The following is a 12,578-nucleotide window of genomic DNA, read 5'->3' on the forward strand; positions in this document are numbered from 1 at the left end:
GTGTAAACCAAACTGTGTACTCTCATTTCACCTAAAACCCATGCAGGGAGATTTGTATTGCTTATGTACATTGCTGCATTGCTTAAAATTGTATTTCATGGGCTTTTGATAACTTTTCTTTATCTCATTAAGTAATTTCCTATTTCTAGTTATCTTGTGTCGAAAAGTGCCGCTGCCTTCGTGCAGACAGAGTGGTGCATTCATAGTTTGCCCTCTTGTCATGGTGATGTGCATCAGTGTGAGTAGCATTATGAGAGTGGTGCAAGTGTTGCAGTCATATTGAGGATGTCAATAATGCATTGTGCAGTTAAAGGGACCCTGAAACGATTTTTACGATTGTGTACAAACATACTGAGTCGTTCAGTAGGTCCTTCTGATCATTAAGTGACGCATCTAAGCCCTCCATGTAAAGCGTGTAATTTATTATAAAGTTTTAAAAATGTACATCGCTACCGATTGCAGCACGCCAAGCGGCTGATTTTTTTGCCCAGATGACGCGATTTGCCCAGAATACGTCACTGGGCCAGCTATCCGATTGGCTGCTCAGGGCGCGTCATCAATAATTTTTCCAACATTATTTCGAACAAATGTTGTTCTTAATAGTTTAGATGTTAGTTAATTTGTTTCTGTTGTGGGGTCTCACACATGCTCTTGGGACAAAGGAACGACAACACAGTAGTGCAAACAATCAAAAGGGCATTTATTGCACCTTTCATACACTAATGCACACTAGCCGAATTACTACCAATTGAACATTCACATGGGCGCGCGACAAATCAAGGAAGTCCGACTCACCGCGACCCGATAGCGAGCGAATACGTTCGCCCCATGCTATGGCACCATCGCCTCGTCGTTCACGTGTACGGTCACGCGAACGGTGGCGCGCTCGAAAGATCCAAACCGGTTCGTCCAAACCGGTGTCCTGCTCTTAGCCTCGCGCGACGGTCGCGCGAAGCGGGCCGGCGCACGCACGAAGCGTTCGTGCGTGTTGGCCGCCGATCCCCAGCCAAAGAGGAAGCGCCGTTGACCCCTTTTTCCCAAGTCACCCCGCGGCCCGGTGGCGCCAGCATCGCGACACTCGTGCCATCTCTCGCAATGCGCCGCAACCACCATGACCGCCGTCGGCACTTAGCTAGGTGAAGCCGGATTACAGGAGACGCGTGAGAGCCGCGAATCCCCACACTGCAAAAAGAAAGTAACAGAAAGAGAACGCACAAGGACATGTATCACTGCACAAAAAGCACTTCCGGCCCACAGCAAGTGTCGTCTGCTTGTGTTACAACGTGCTCCGTGTTGACGAGATCTGAGCGGTCAGTGTTGGTCTTGTTCTTTCTTTTCGCAAGCACCATGGTTCGCCCTTGCATTGTGGGCTGCAAACGTAGCGATCGGCGACATGTCAAGCTACGACATCGTGCCCCGCTGCAAGGTAGCAGACGAGCTTAGTGGCTACAGCGCATTGGACTGACGGTATCCAAACGCGCCAGCATCTACGCGTTTGTGGCCGTCACTTCACATCGAAGGATTGTCACAATAGAATTTAGCTTGTCCGGTATTCAGGTGAACGCAAGCATAAGTGTACTGGCCGTTTTACCACGTTTTACGTGATGAACGGAGGGGCAAACGTGAACTGCTTGCACGGTGCAGCCACCTGGTGGCACAAAGCTCAACCAAACAAACAGCTAATATAGCAGTAACCAAGTTTTTCTGCTTTGCTGCTGGCTCAAATTTTTGGCAAGAGCGTAATATTGAACACGTTGTCTCTTTATATGTTTCAAGTGTTTTACACTTGGTTACAGGGATATTAGATCTGCATTTGGCTGTTTAAGCTCTGCGCCACCAGATGGCTGGACCGTGCATGCCGATCAGGCCGCTCACGTACGTCTACGAAGCTCCTTCATCGCAGTGGTATGGAGGGTCTTTAGTTTACGCCTCTGGCTATCCGTCAAAACACCCAGCCCGCCTGTGGTTACCGGAATACCAGACACGCTCGGCACTGTAACAGAACGCTCGCAGCGAACGCTGCTTGATCTCTCGCTGGGGATCAACGACCGGGCGGCTAGCGGAGAGTTTGGAGAGTCTTCGTGCGCTGGCTCCAAGACAACCGGAAGTAGACAACGTACGTCACAACATGACGTAGAGCCAGCGAAGGCGGAGCTTAGCCCCGATCACTCGGCGAACGAGTTGAGGAGGAAATGCATGGCTAGGGAGGAGGGCAACTTGTAATCGTCCACGGCTCTCTTAATATGAGACGCTTCTCTTAAATTGTGATGCGAATGTTTTACTTCAGCTGTATCCTACACGTCTACAAAATTTGTCCAAACCGTTTCAGGGACCCTTTAAGGCATGCCAGCATCTTCACAACACCAATGTAGGTATTCGTTATCTCAATGTGCCTGCTAGATTGCTGCACAAAAGGCTTGAATTTAAGCCTTTAGGAAATGCATCACATTATAGGTGACTAAGAAAAAAAAAAGTGACATATGCAGCAGATTACGGGCTGAGGAAGCTATTATGGTTTTAATTTCAGTGTTTAACACAAAGTAGCCATTCCTACGGAAACCCCTTCACTTAGTCTCATGTTTACCTGTACGGAATCGACATCACATCCAGTACTCAGTGTTGTGGGCATCTGTACACAGTTTTAACAGACCATGCAGATAGAAAAATTCTGTCTGAACATTTTCTACTTGCTTTTTAAAGCAACTACTGCATGTTTAGACACTTCAAATGGTAGGCTTTCTATTGTGCTACAACATAGGTCTTTGTAATACGGTAGACAGTCCCTGTCAGATACCCATGGACTCAGCTAGAAATACTCGGCCATTCCTCCAAATTGTCTTCCAAATAAGAGTCCTTTCTGCAAGTGACATTATGCTGTCAGGAAAAATGGATAAAGTCAGTTTGGTGTTCTGGTTGTTCGCAGGTTTATTACCCCAATTTTTGCTTAGTTTTAATTCACTTGGGCAGTGTGATCCTCTTATGTTAGCATTACTGCTATGATGCAGGTTGTAGAATTATCTACTAGGTGACATTTCTATGTGGCATTTGCTGTCATTTTCACTATTGGTATATGACAATCTGTGCTTTCCACATACATCTGTGTAGCTTTTTTCTCTTGTATTGTTGCATTATTATTACTGTCCTGTGCTAATGTGCATAGAACTGCTGGTACTAGTGATGTTGGTTACTGGCCATCACTGTGACAATCTTCTCATCATCTCGATTGAATCATAAGTGGTAGTCACCACTCTGAAAGCACTTTTATGTGAGAAAAGTATTGTGAATCTTATTGTGCCCTAAATGTGTACTAATTATCGCAATTTGTTGCTTTTTTCTTATTACGTTCTCCCCAGCTTTATCCCTTTTTATATTCCGTATCATACATAGCAGGCGACACTGTGAAGGCTAGGGATTGCTCACTGCTTGCATCTGCAACTACGGAATAAAAGATTAGGCATGTGTCATGCAATTCGATGCAAAAGATAAATCTCGTACTTCTATTATGTTGCAAAATAAGACTTCTTTATTGCATGAAATGTGTATTTACCACCAAACGAGTGGAGTGATATTTTTCTCAGACCAATGGCCAAAGCACATCACTTGTACTCGGGAGCAAAAGCATAGTACGCCACATATTGGAAGCACCAAGTTGTGCAAATAATACCGCATTTGACGTAAACCCTTGTCAACAAATTGTAGTTGTAATACTACATAAAGTAGTTACCTTGTAGAAAGTGTCGCAGATCAAAAACTGCACTGCGAAATGTGCGGAGTGAGCCTTGTATGATTGCACTAGTTGCTTAGCTTCAGCAGTGTTGCCTGCTATGTATGAAACGCAGTATACTTTCCTCTGCTCATGAACTGCATTACAAATTTTGAAGGATGTGAACCATGCTTTTTCTGCTCTTTTACATCCTTTCTCTTTTGCATTTGGTATGCTTGAATCATTATTTTTGTTCCTTTCTTTCTTTTTCTTTTTTTGACAATATTCAATTTGATTTAAAGGCTTCAAGTTTCACATTGTCCTGGTTTTTATTGGCCCTGACCACATTGTGATGCTACAGTTGAACTTTGTTATATTGAATACTAGTGATTGCAAAATAATTTGATGTACCATATTTTCCAGTGTATAAGTCGCAGTTTTCTTTCTGAAATTTTCATCGGTGCGTTTTATAGAATGGTGCAACATATGTATGTTTTTTTTTTTTTTTTTCTTGGTAAACTACCGTCACTATCAGAATACAGGCGCAAAGCGTGCTGGGTTGACCTCCTCTGCCACTTAATTGCTACATTTTCTGTGTGCGCTATCGAGGTACTGGGTTCTTCTCGTGTCCAAGTTCCCGAGCGCCATGCAACAAGGACGGAGCAGCAATGGAAGCGGCAGCAGGCCGACCGCGAGTCGACCGACCACGAAGTCATCGCATCTGCAAATCGCTTTCAAGAAGCGGTGCGGCGCAAGCTACGCAGTTGCTACCAGAGTACAAGGCACCCCCACCTCTCTCCTGCGTTGATTTCCCGCATTCCTCCTCCCTTGTGCTTGATTCGGCTCACCGTCGCATGCTTTCACTCGCTCGTACAGCATACGGCACGCGGCGATGATGTTATCGCCCTTTTACTTCATACGGAATATCGCGGCAATCATGATGGCAGGAATGCGCCTGGAGTGTCCGTATCATTCCTATCGCAATTATATTGGTATCGCACTCATACGCTTGCGTGCGACCCACGTTCATGGAGTGACACGTCACTAATTTTTTTTAAATCGCTTACGGAACGAACAAGGTGCGTCTTATACATCGGTGCGACTTATATACATGGGTTTTTTTCCCTGGAAAAACTGGGGGGGGGGTATGACTTATACAAAGGTGCGACTTATAGCCCGGAAAATACGGTAGTCCAAATTGAACATATAGAATTGGAAGTGAAACGAGCCAATAAACATGGCGGTTTATTGGCTGGCAGCTCATGATTGAACTAAAACTTATTTAGAACGTTTAAGTGAATACCACCAAATACCGCTCAATTTTTGGAATGATCATTAGGATGAAATAAATAATTTGCACAAATGTTTTTATTAAACCAACTTTATTATAAAAGTGGCGAGAAAAGCTTTGTCGAGTATCATGCTGTTTGGCACAGCGTCGTTTTTTTTTTTTTTTTTTTGTCAGACACGCAATGGCACCACGCACTAGCACATGAGGAAAACGAACTGTTGCTAACAGCACATAGCGCGAGCACAAACAACAGATTGGCTATATCGCTACGTTTAAAGCTTTGCTTTCGGTGCTTTAACCCATGCAGGATTTGAAGGCACTGCCTGTGCCACTACGACTGCCGGTGTACTGCAGAAAAGCCTGCCACCTGCCTTTGATATGTGCAGCCTGATGCTGCGGAGCTTGATATTTCCATTTAATGTCCGATTAGGTCGATATGTGAAGTTTAAAATACATGTGATTCTCTTGGTGATTCGGCATCTGTTCGATATAAGCAATAGTTGGATTTATACATGTTTTATATGATGAGTTCGAGTGCACGTGTTTTGCCTGGAAAAATCTTCTGCTGTACACATTTCTTGTATCCTGAAGTGACCCTCTATGTGTGGGTTTGTGTACCAGCAGGAGCCATATTGGTTTTTTGGGTAACATCACTTCCAGAGTGCACTTGCCAAGTGGAGGTGGGCATTGGGAAAGAAGTGCCAAGCATTTGTTGGTACTATTTTCATGTAGCACAATTCTTGAGTATATAAGTGGAATGCTTGTCACTCAGAGAAGTGTCGTAGTGGCTGTGAAGTTGCACAAAAGTGAAGCGTTGCTGCAAGTGGTCTATCGAGAATATGGCCCTAGTGCAATGCCTATAAGATTAGGCTTTTATTTATTTATTTATTTATTTATTTATTTATTTATTTATTTATTGGGATGCACTGAGCAGAGCACACAGAAGCTAATATACTAGCTCAGTGTGTCTAATTAGGCCAGCTTATCGTATTTCGTTGCATAATGGTCACACTTCTTTTTTTTTTTTTTGTGCCAAATTGATTTGAAGTTTGTGGTGCGATAGTTACGCACACAGGGGAATTTTCAGTGAGAGTGTTCCAAGTGCTAAACAGAAAAATGAAGTGGCCGTAAATCGAGGTGCTCGTGCCAGCCATTGTAAGCTCAAAAAAAAAATTAAAAAAAAATACTTCCACGCAGCACTAATAAGAGCACAAGTCCCACACAAGCATGAACTGCAAAGGCCCTTTATTTGCTGAACTAATTGCTAAATGTCCCTATTTCTCAGTCATCAAGTTACATTATCAGCTTACATAGTGAAATTGTGCACGTGTTTGCATTTTTTGTTGCTGGATGAAGAGAATCTTAAACACCCGTGTGCTGTGTACTGCTATCAGAAAAGGTTTGGAAAAAAATGGCAGACACCTTGGCTCGGTTGCCTGGCTCAATCATCACCAACCGGAACAAGCAGGTGACAGTGTCTGCAGAAATTTTCGAAGGTGCGATGATTGCTCGAGGAAGGAAGGCATTCTAATTTGCCAATGTGGTCAATGTGGTGTTGTGTGAGCATTATGTGAGTAAATACGGTAACAGAATATTCAGTTTTAATAAATGCCAGACACAGTGTCATCGTAATTGCACTACAGGCCCCAGAAAACTCTTCAAGGACCTCTCACCAGGCCACATTGCAAATTTTGGTGATGCACGGAAGTTGTTGCGTGCCCTCTAGGGAGTGTTCTACTGCAAGAATTTGTCAAATTAGTTCATTAACAGCAGAGATAGAAATATTTTAAGTGCCACAAACCCATGATTTCAGGAGGCGAGCGTTACTGCCAACATACTCTCTCCACTTGCCTTGTCTAGCCTCCGCAAGCGAAATTCCTTCCCTGCATTCTCCCATACCGGAGCCGGAGGATCACGTGACGAGTACATCACAGCCCCACTTTCTTCTTCTCTTTTCGTGTGTGTTTTTGCTTAGTGGCGCACTTCCGATGACAGTCTTGCGTGTGAGCTGTTGTGTTTGTCTCATTTCGCGCAGCGGACGATCTTGCGTCCTCTGCTCAAGAACACCTGATTAGCAGTATAAGTCAGTGCCACAATCACGAGCACTGAGGCAGACGCGATAGGACGAAAGAGCATGATCACGGCGCTAGAACATGGTAGAAAATGAGTTTCGTTCTCTGCGCACACGACTGCACGACATGGGAAGAAGCAGACAGAACGGAAGTACATATCTCTTGCTACGGTACAAAGTAAAACAAAAACACACAGACATTCAGTTTGTATGTTTTTATTTCTGTAAATTTTAATTTGGCTAATAAAGCAACAGATTAAACAAATAACTGATGTTAATGTGAATAATTCTCTGAAGTCGCGTGTCACTGTGAGTGATGTCACAGCACTCCCATGTATGTAGGCGCACTTGTGCGATTGACGTCGACTATGTCTGGCTGGGAGCGTGGCACCCGCGAGAAGGGCAAATGGTGTTTGGTTTAAAATTTAAGCTCTTTCTGCGGCTCATAGGGATGCAGACACGATCGTTAAGTGAGCATTGTTTGCACTACGCTCGTCAGCTCAAAGTGGGCAAACATGGTGAGGGGCTTGTTAAGGCATTTAAAACATTGCTGTGAAAAATAGCACATGGCAGATGTTTTATGCACGATTTGTGACTCCCTTTTTTCAATGTTTTGAAGTTGAAAAATAATTAACATTTCTTGACTGGTCACTTCTGCATTTCATTTTTTCAGCACAGCTGATAGGCTTCCTTTTGATATGTTAGGCTATTATGCATTGTAATAATGTACATGTGACCCCTGAAATAAATGTTCCTCAATTTTTTTGTGAAGGAAAAACTTGATGGGAAGCAAACGTTGTAGATGTTTAATATTAGCTTTTGGGGAAGCCATTTCTATGTGGCACCTGAAGAAATGTTTCTTAAGCACTTGCCAGCATCTTGGTTACTGATGTCGGCTTACACAGCCTTCTTTGTGTCCATTGTATTATTGCACAGTCATTTTACAGTTGCTAAAATTATTTATTTTGCTTGGCAGCGTGTATGATGTGCTAACTCTGACATTTGTCATTAAACATAATGTGTGTGTGTGTGTGTTTCCTTGTCATTCTGAGTATTTGTGTCAGTGTGAACTAGCACTTGCTGATTTGGGGACATCGGGTCATGTTAAGAATGAGTTTGTTAGTTAGAAATTATTGCATAATATATGACAATGCATAAATGTGTTGAAGTTGGTCTGCGTAAAAACAATCTTTAACAGCAGAGAGAGAGAGAGAGAAAAATGAAGAGGGAAAGGTAGGGAGGTTAACCAAGGACGTGCCCGGTTGGCTACTCTACACTTGGGGAGGGGGAAAGGGGAAGAATAGATAACAGCAGAAATGAGTGGGAGACTCTAGTAGATGAAATATTGGCTAAAGTTCATTTTTTTTTCTCATTGTAACAGTAGTCTTCAAAATGATGGTTCAATTCATATACTGAGATGATAGGATAGCGGGAGACTCGCAGTTCGTAAAGGGCATGACGTGCCTTCACTCTTTAGCTCGCGAAAGACAGTATGGCAGAGTTCGACTCTCCGACAAAGTGCAGGAAAGTCTGCTGCACTATATCCCATCTGAGGGGGCTCCTTACGAGTCTCTTAACCCTTTCCCTACAGTAGACCAGCTGAGCTAGTCCACACGGTTTGTACCGCTCCCACCGAAGATGAGCTGGGCTTGTCCACGCTGAAACAAGTGCTTGCGCACTGCTGCCTTCAAGCGACCCTGATGAATTATGCTTAGTTCTCCTTGGCTTCAACAGGTGGTGCAGTAAAAAAATAAAAAACGTGCTCAAAGCTTGCATCTTGGTTGAAAAATGTTTAAATGCTGGCAACCGAGATTTAAAAATGCTGTCCTCCTCTGTACGTGCGCGAGCCTACGACGACTCCGCTCCGGAAAAAAAAGGGGGGGGGGGGGGGGGGGACATTTGTTTGCGGACAATTTGTTGGACTCCGACAGTGATGTAGAAGTTTGGTTCTCCTCCAAGAGCGGCAGCGACGATACTGAGCAGCATATCTTCTTAGGACTATCGGATTCCGACGACAGCGTCTCAACATGTAGGCAGTAGACGCCGATAGATGTAAAGAACCCCCCATTGCCTCCTCCTAGGTTTGTTTTCACGGCCGAGCCTGGCATAAAGGTACCCATGACAGAGGATGCAAACTGTGCGCGGTATTACAAAAAGTGTGACAATCTCAATCTCCACTGTGCAGTGCAGTGAAGCCAACCCTCTCCATATTTTCAAAAATATTTCATGTATCTTACAAATAAAGTGCCTTTAGGGATATATTTTGGTTGTTTCAAGATACGTAAAAATTATTAGGCAAATAAAAAAAATTGTATTTTTGGCCAAAAATCTTTGTAGGGAAAGGGTTAAGAAGGCGATTCCCCGAGCTGTTTCCATAACTTCAGTGCCTTCTGACTTTCCAAAAGTTGTGCCACTCTGCTACCTGATTAGACATGATGTGCGAAGCTCTCCACTAATCCAGCTTGTTCTTATTGTCCCAAAGCATAATGCCCTCGGGTAACCCTTTCTCCCCCGGACTCGTGCAGCTCATGCAGTCAGTCTGTAATGTCATAGGTCCTTTCACCAGAAGCCAGCAAGGGCACAATTTGCCATCGCAGATCACTTCAACAAGCAAGTTGAACTTTTCCCCCTTCAGCAGCTAATGTGATGCACAATCTGGGACTGGTTGACTGAGGTCAACTGTTTTGCCTTCCTGATGTAGTGGATCACAGACAAGGCAAAGCTGTTCATGGATACATGTGCTGCCTTTGAAATTTCATGACTAGGCGTAATCCACTGGCCTGCCCGACAGAGTAGATTACACCATAACTTGCCTGGCTTGCGGGCTTCCAGCTAGCCCGTCTTGAGATATCTTGTTGTAGTCCTCGTTGAGACATGGGACAAGCAGCAGGGCTTGTGCTGCATTTGCCAGTATTTCCGGCTACACTACGGGACTGTGCTCCCAGTCTGGATGCCATTATCCCTCAGGCGCAACATCTTGAATGACTTTACCGAAAGCGTCTTTGGCTCTTCGTCGGCCAAGTGGTTGGGTCTGTACCGATGGTCCCCTCTGGTATACAAGCTGGCTGACTTACCAAGTCGGATCAGTCAGCAGTCTAGTTCATGTCTAGGACTGCAAACCTTTCGTTGGTAGTAACAGCAGAGGTAGAGATAGATGTCAAATCGCAAGCGAACCAGGCGATGGCAGTCGGCTTTCTTAGAATAGGTAGCTGGACTCTCTTTCCTACCTATTGCACTAGTGAACAGAGATGCAGCTCCCATGCAAGGGCATACATCGAAGCATTGGGATCTCCTTTTTTGTCTAATATACCCTCTTATGTTAGCCTGGCGTTATGGAAACGCGCATAGGCTGCGGTATTGTAGCCATGCCTTTTCCAACGGTATTCTTTTTTGCACTTTGTCAGTGGTCAAAGCAGTGCTCTGCCTTGTTATCGATGGGATCAGCTGACTGTGAATAGTGTATAAGAGGCATAGAATCTAGCAGAAGACATTGATACAAAATTGAAGTCTTAGGGTTTCTCCAGAAATCTGTAGATTAATTTTGTTCCCTACCACCTTACTAAATGAAAAGAAACAGTGTAGGGGCACACATAAAAGTGATGGCAGGCCCTCTTTGCCCTATATGCCCTCTTGTGCTGTCTTCCCCTTGCACCGACAGGTGCATTTCACTGCAACTAAGAAGCACTGAGTACTTGGTGGGTTTCTCTATGTGTAAGAACTGCTCCTATCTTAGTAAACGGATGTTTTCACCCACTTGGCCAGCTCTCAAGGCCAGCTGGAAGGGAGAGGACTTTTTCTGCTTTATGAACACTGGTACAAAAGGAAGTGCGCGCCCTTATTTGTCTAGTGTGTGAGCTAAGGTCCCACATCTAACTTGTAGCGAGCCTGTGGAGCATCTGCCATGGCAAGCCGAGTGGTTCAGAGCTCGGGGGGGGGGGGGGGGGGGGGGGGTGAGAGGGTGGTCATTGGGAGGCCAAACAGGGCGTATTTTCGTGATGTGTGCATGTAACTTTAATCTGAGAGGGAGAAGCTAGGTTTTTGTGAAAAAGTAGCTCTGGTTCGTCTGCCATGTTTCTGCTAGGATGGCAATTCCTGGAACTCTCTGTTGGCGAAAGGCCGTCATTGTGTGCCAGCAGGGGATGAGGTGTGTGTGAAGCCACCTTGATCCCCGAAATACATTCTGTGAATAGTCTGCTTAACTGTCAACACTTCCTCATTATTACCAGTCTTGAAGTTCAGTACAGCATGCTTAAAAAGCATGTTGTTTGATGTCAACTTGATGAGTTGCCTTTTGAAATATACCTAAAGGAATATATGCCGTACAGGCTGTCTGGGGTGTCCAAAGAGCACAAAACAAGCTGCCCCAAAGTAGAATGTTGCCTGTGATGTGTAGGTATGAGCTTTAGGTAAATGTGGCGTAAAATAGATATTTATAGTACATGCTCTCTACAGAATGGTAAGCTTATAATTGTTAGTTATAGTAGGTTCTATATTTAGCAGACTTGATACAGTCACACATTAATTTATTTTCATTAATGTCCATCATGAGCTTTCATTGATGAATGTTTTGATTATCATATTTATTTTAATAGAATGTGGCACTTATTTTGCAATAAAAAATTTGATAATGTAATACAAAGCAGCATAAGAGAAAGATACAATCATAATGGCATTCTTGCAACAGCAAACTGGAAGCATAATCAGTGAAAACAGTGCAGTTATATGTGAATGCAAGAGTTCATAGTAAGAACTACTTCAGAGACCTATGGAGACAAGGTTTACTAGCATTTTGGGGCTAGAAGTGTTTGAACTTCCTTTCATCAATTTACAAAGTTGCAAGATGGCTGCTAAGATGCTGATGTCTGAAAAACCTTGGGTATTGATTTCATAAGTTCACCATTGATATGATAGGACGGTTTTACGATTAAATCTTGGTAAATTGCTTGTATGAGGTTTGTGCAACCAGATTTTTATCAAACCCACTCGTCACAAAAGTTTGGAAACATCAGTCTTCCCTCTGAAACAGTTCTATGCTTAATGTAGAACTGCGTTACCAATTTTAGTTGCAAGCTCATTACAACCTTGCTGTCAGAAGTGCTGAAGGTCTTCTGCATTTTGTCTTAATATCAGCCATAGGCTGTGCGTGCCTTTTTTTTTTTTTTTTTTAGTTCTGTAAACTTGTGATGCATTACGCACCTTACAGATACCTTCGGCAACAATGTCAACCAGAGAAATGTTTTTGAAGTTACTTGCCACCAGTAATGTTGAGGCTTCATCTCAACCTGGCAAGGAGCTTGCTGACTATTCTACAGCCATGGACGGGTTTCAGTCATCAGAAGACTTAGGGCAAGTTGGCTTCATGCATAGTATTTGTCTTACCTAGCTATATTTCTCTAATATTCCAGTTTGATAAATTTTTACACTAGTAGAAACAATAAGCCTGTATATAGAAACTGCACTCCATCTTTACAATTTTGTGTTATTAGCAATGATTTATTTGCGAACAGTGCTTC

At 43.6% G+C, this 12,578-nt stretch overlaps 1 protein-coding gene across 1 annotated transcript in view; it reads left to right on the forward strand.

The window, feature by feature from the left end:
• LOC119452129 (putative ATP-dependent RNA helicase TDRD12) overlaps positions 1–12,578 on the forward strand; it is a 215,813-nt gene that overhangs the window by 71,420 nt on the left and 131,815 nt on the right. Inside the window, exon 11 of the mRNA XM_049665961.1 lies at positions 12,269–12,447. Within this exon, the coding sequence (XP_049521918.1) occupies positions 12,269–12,447 (179 nt within the window). The remainder of the gene's footprint in view (positions 1–12,268; positions 12,448–12,578) is intronic.

This window comes from Dermacentor silvarum, chromosome 1 (assembly GCF_013339745.2).
Source record: "Dermacentor silvarum isolate Dsil-2018 chromosome 1, BIME_Dsil_1.4, whole genome shotgun sequence".
NCBI classification, from domain to species: domain Eukaryota; kingdom Metazoa; phylum Arthropoda; class Arachnida; order Ixodida; family Ixodidae; genus Dermacentor; species Dermacentor silvarum.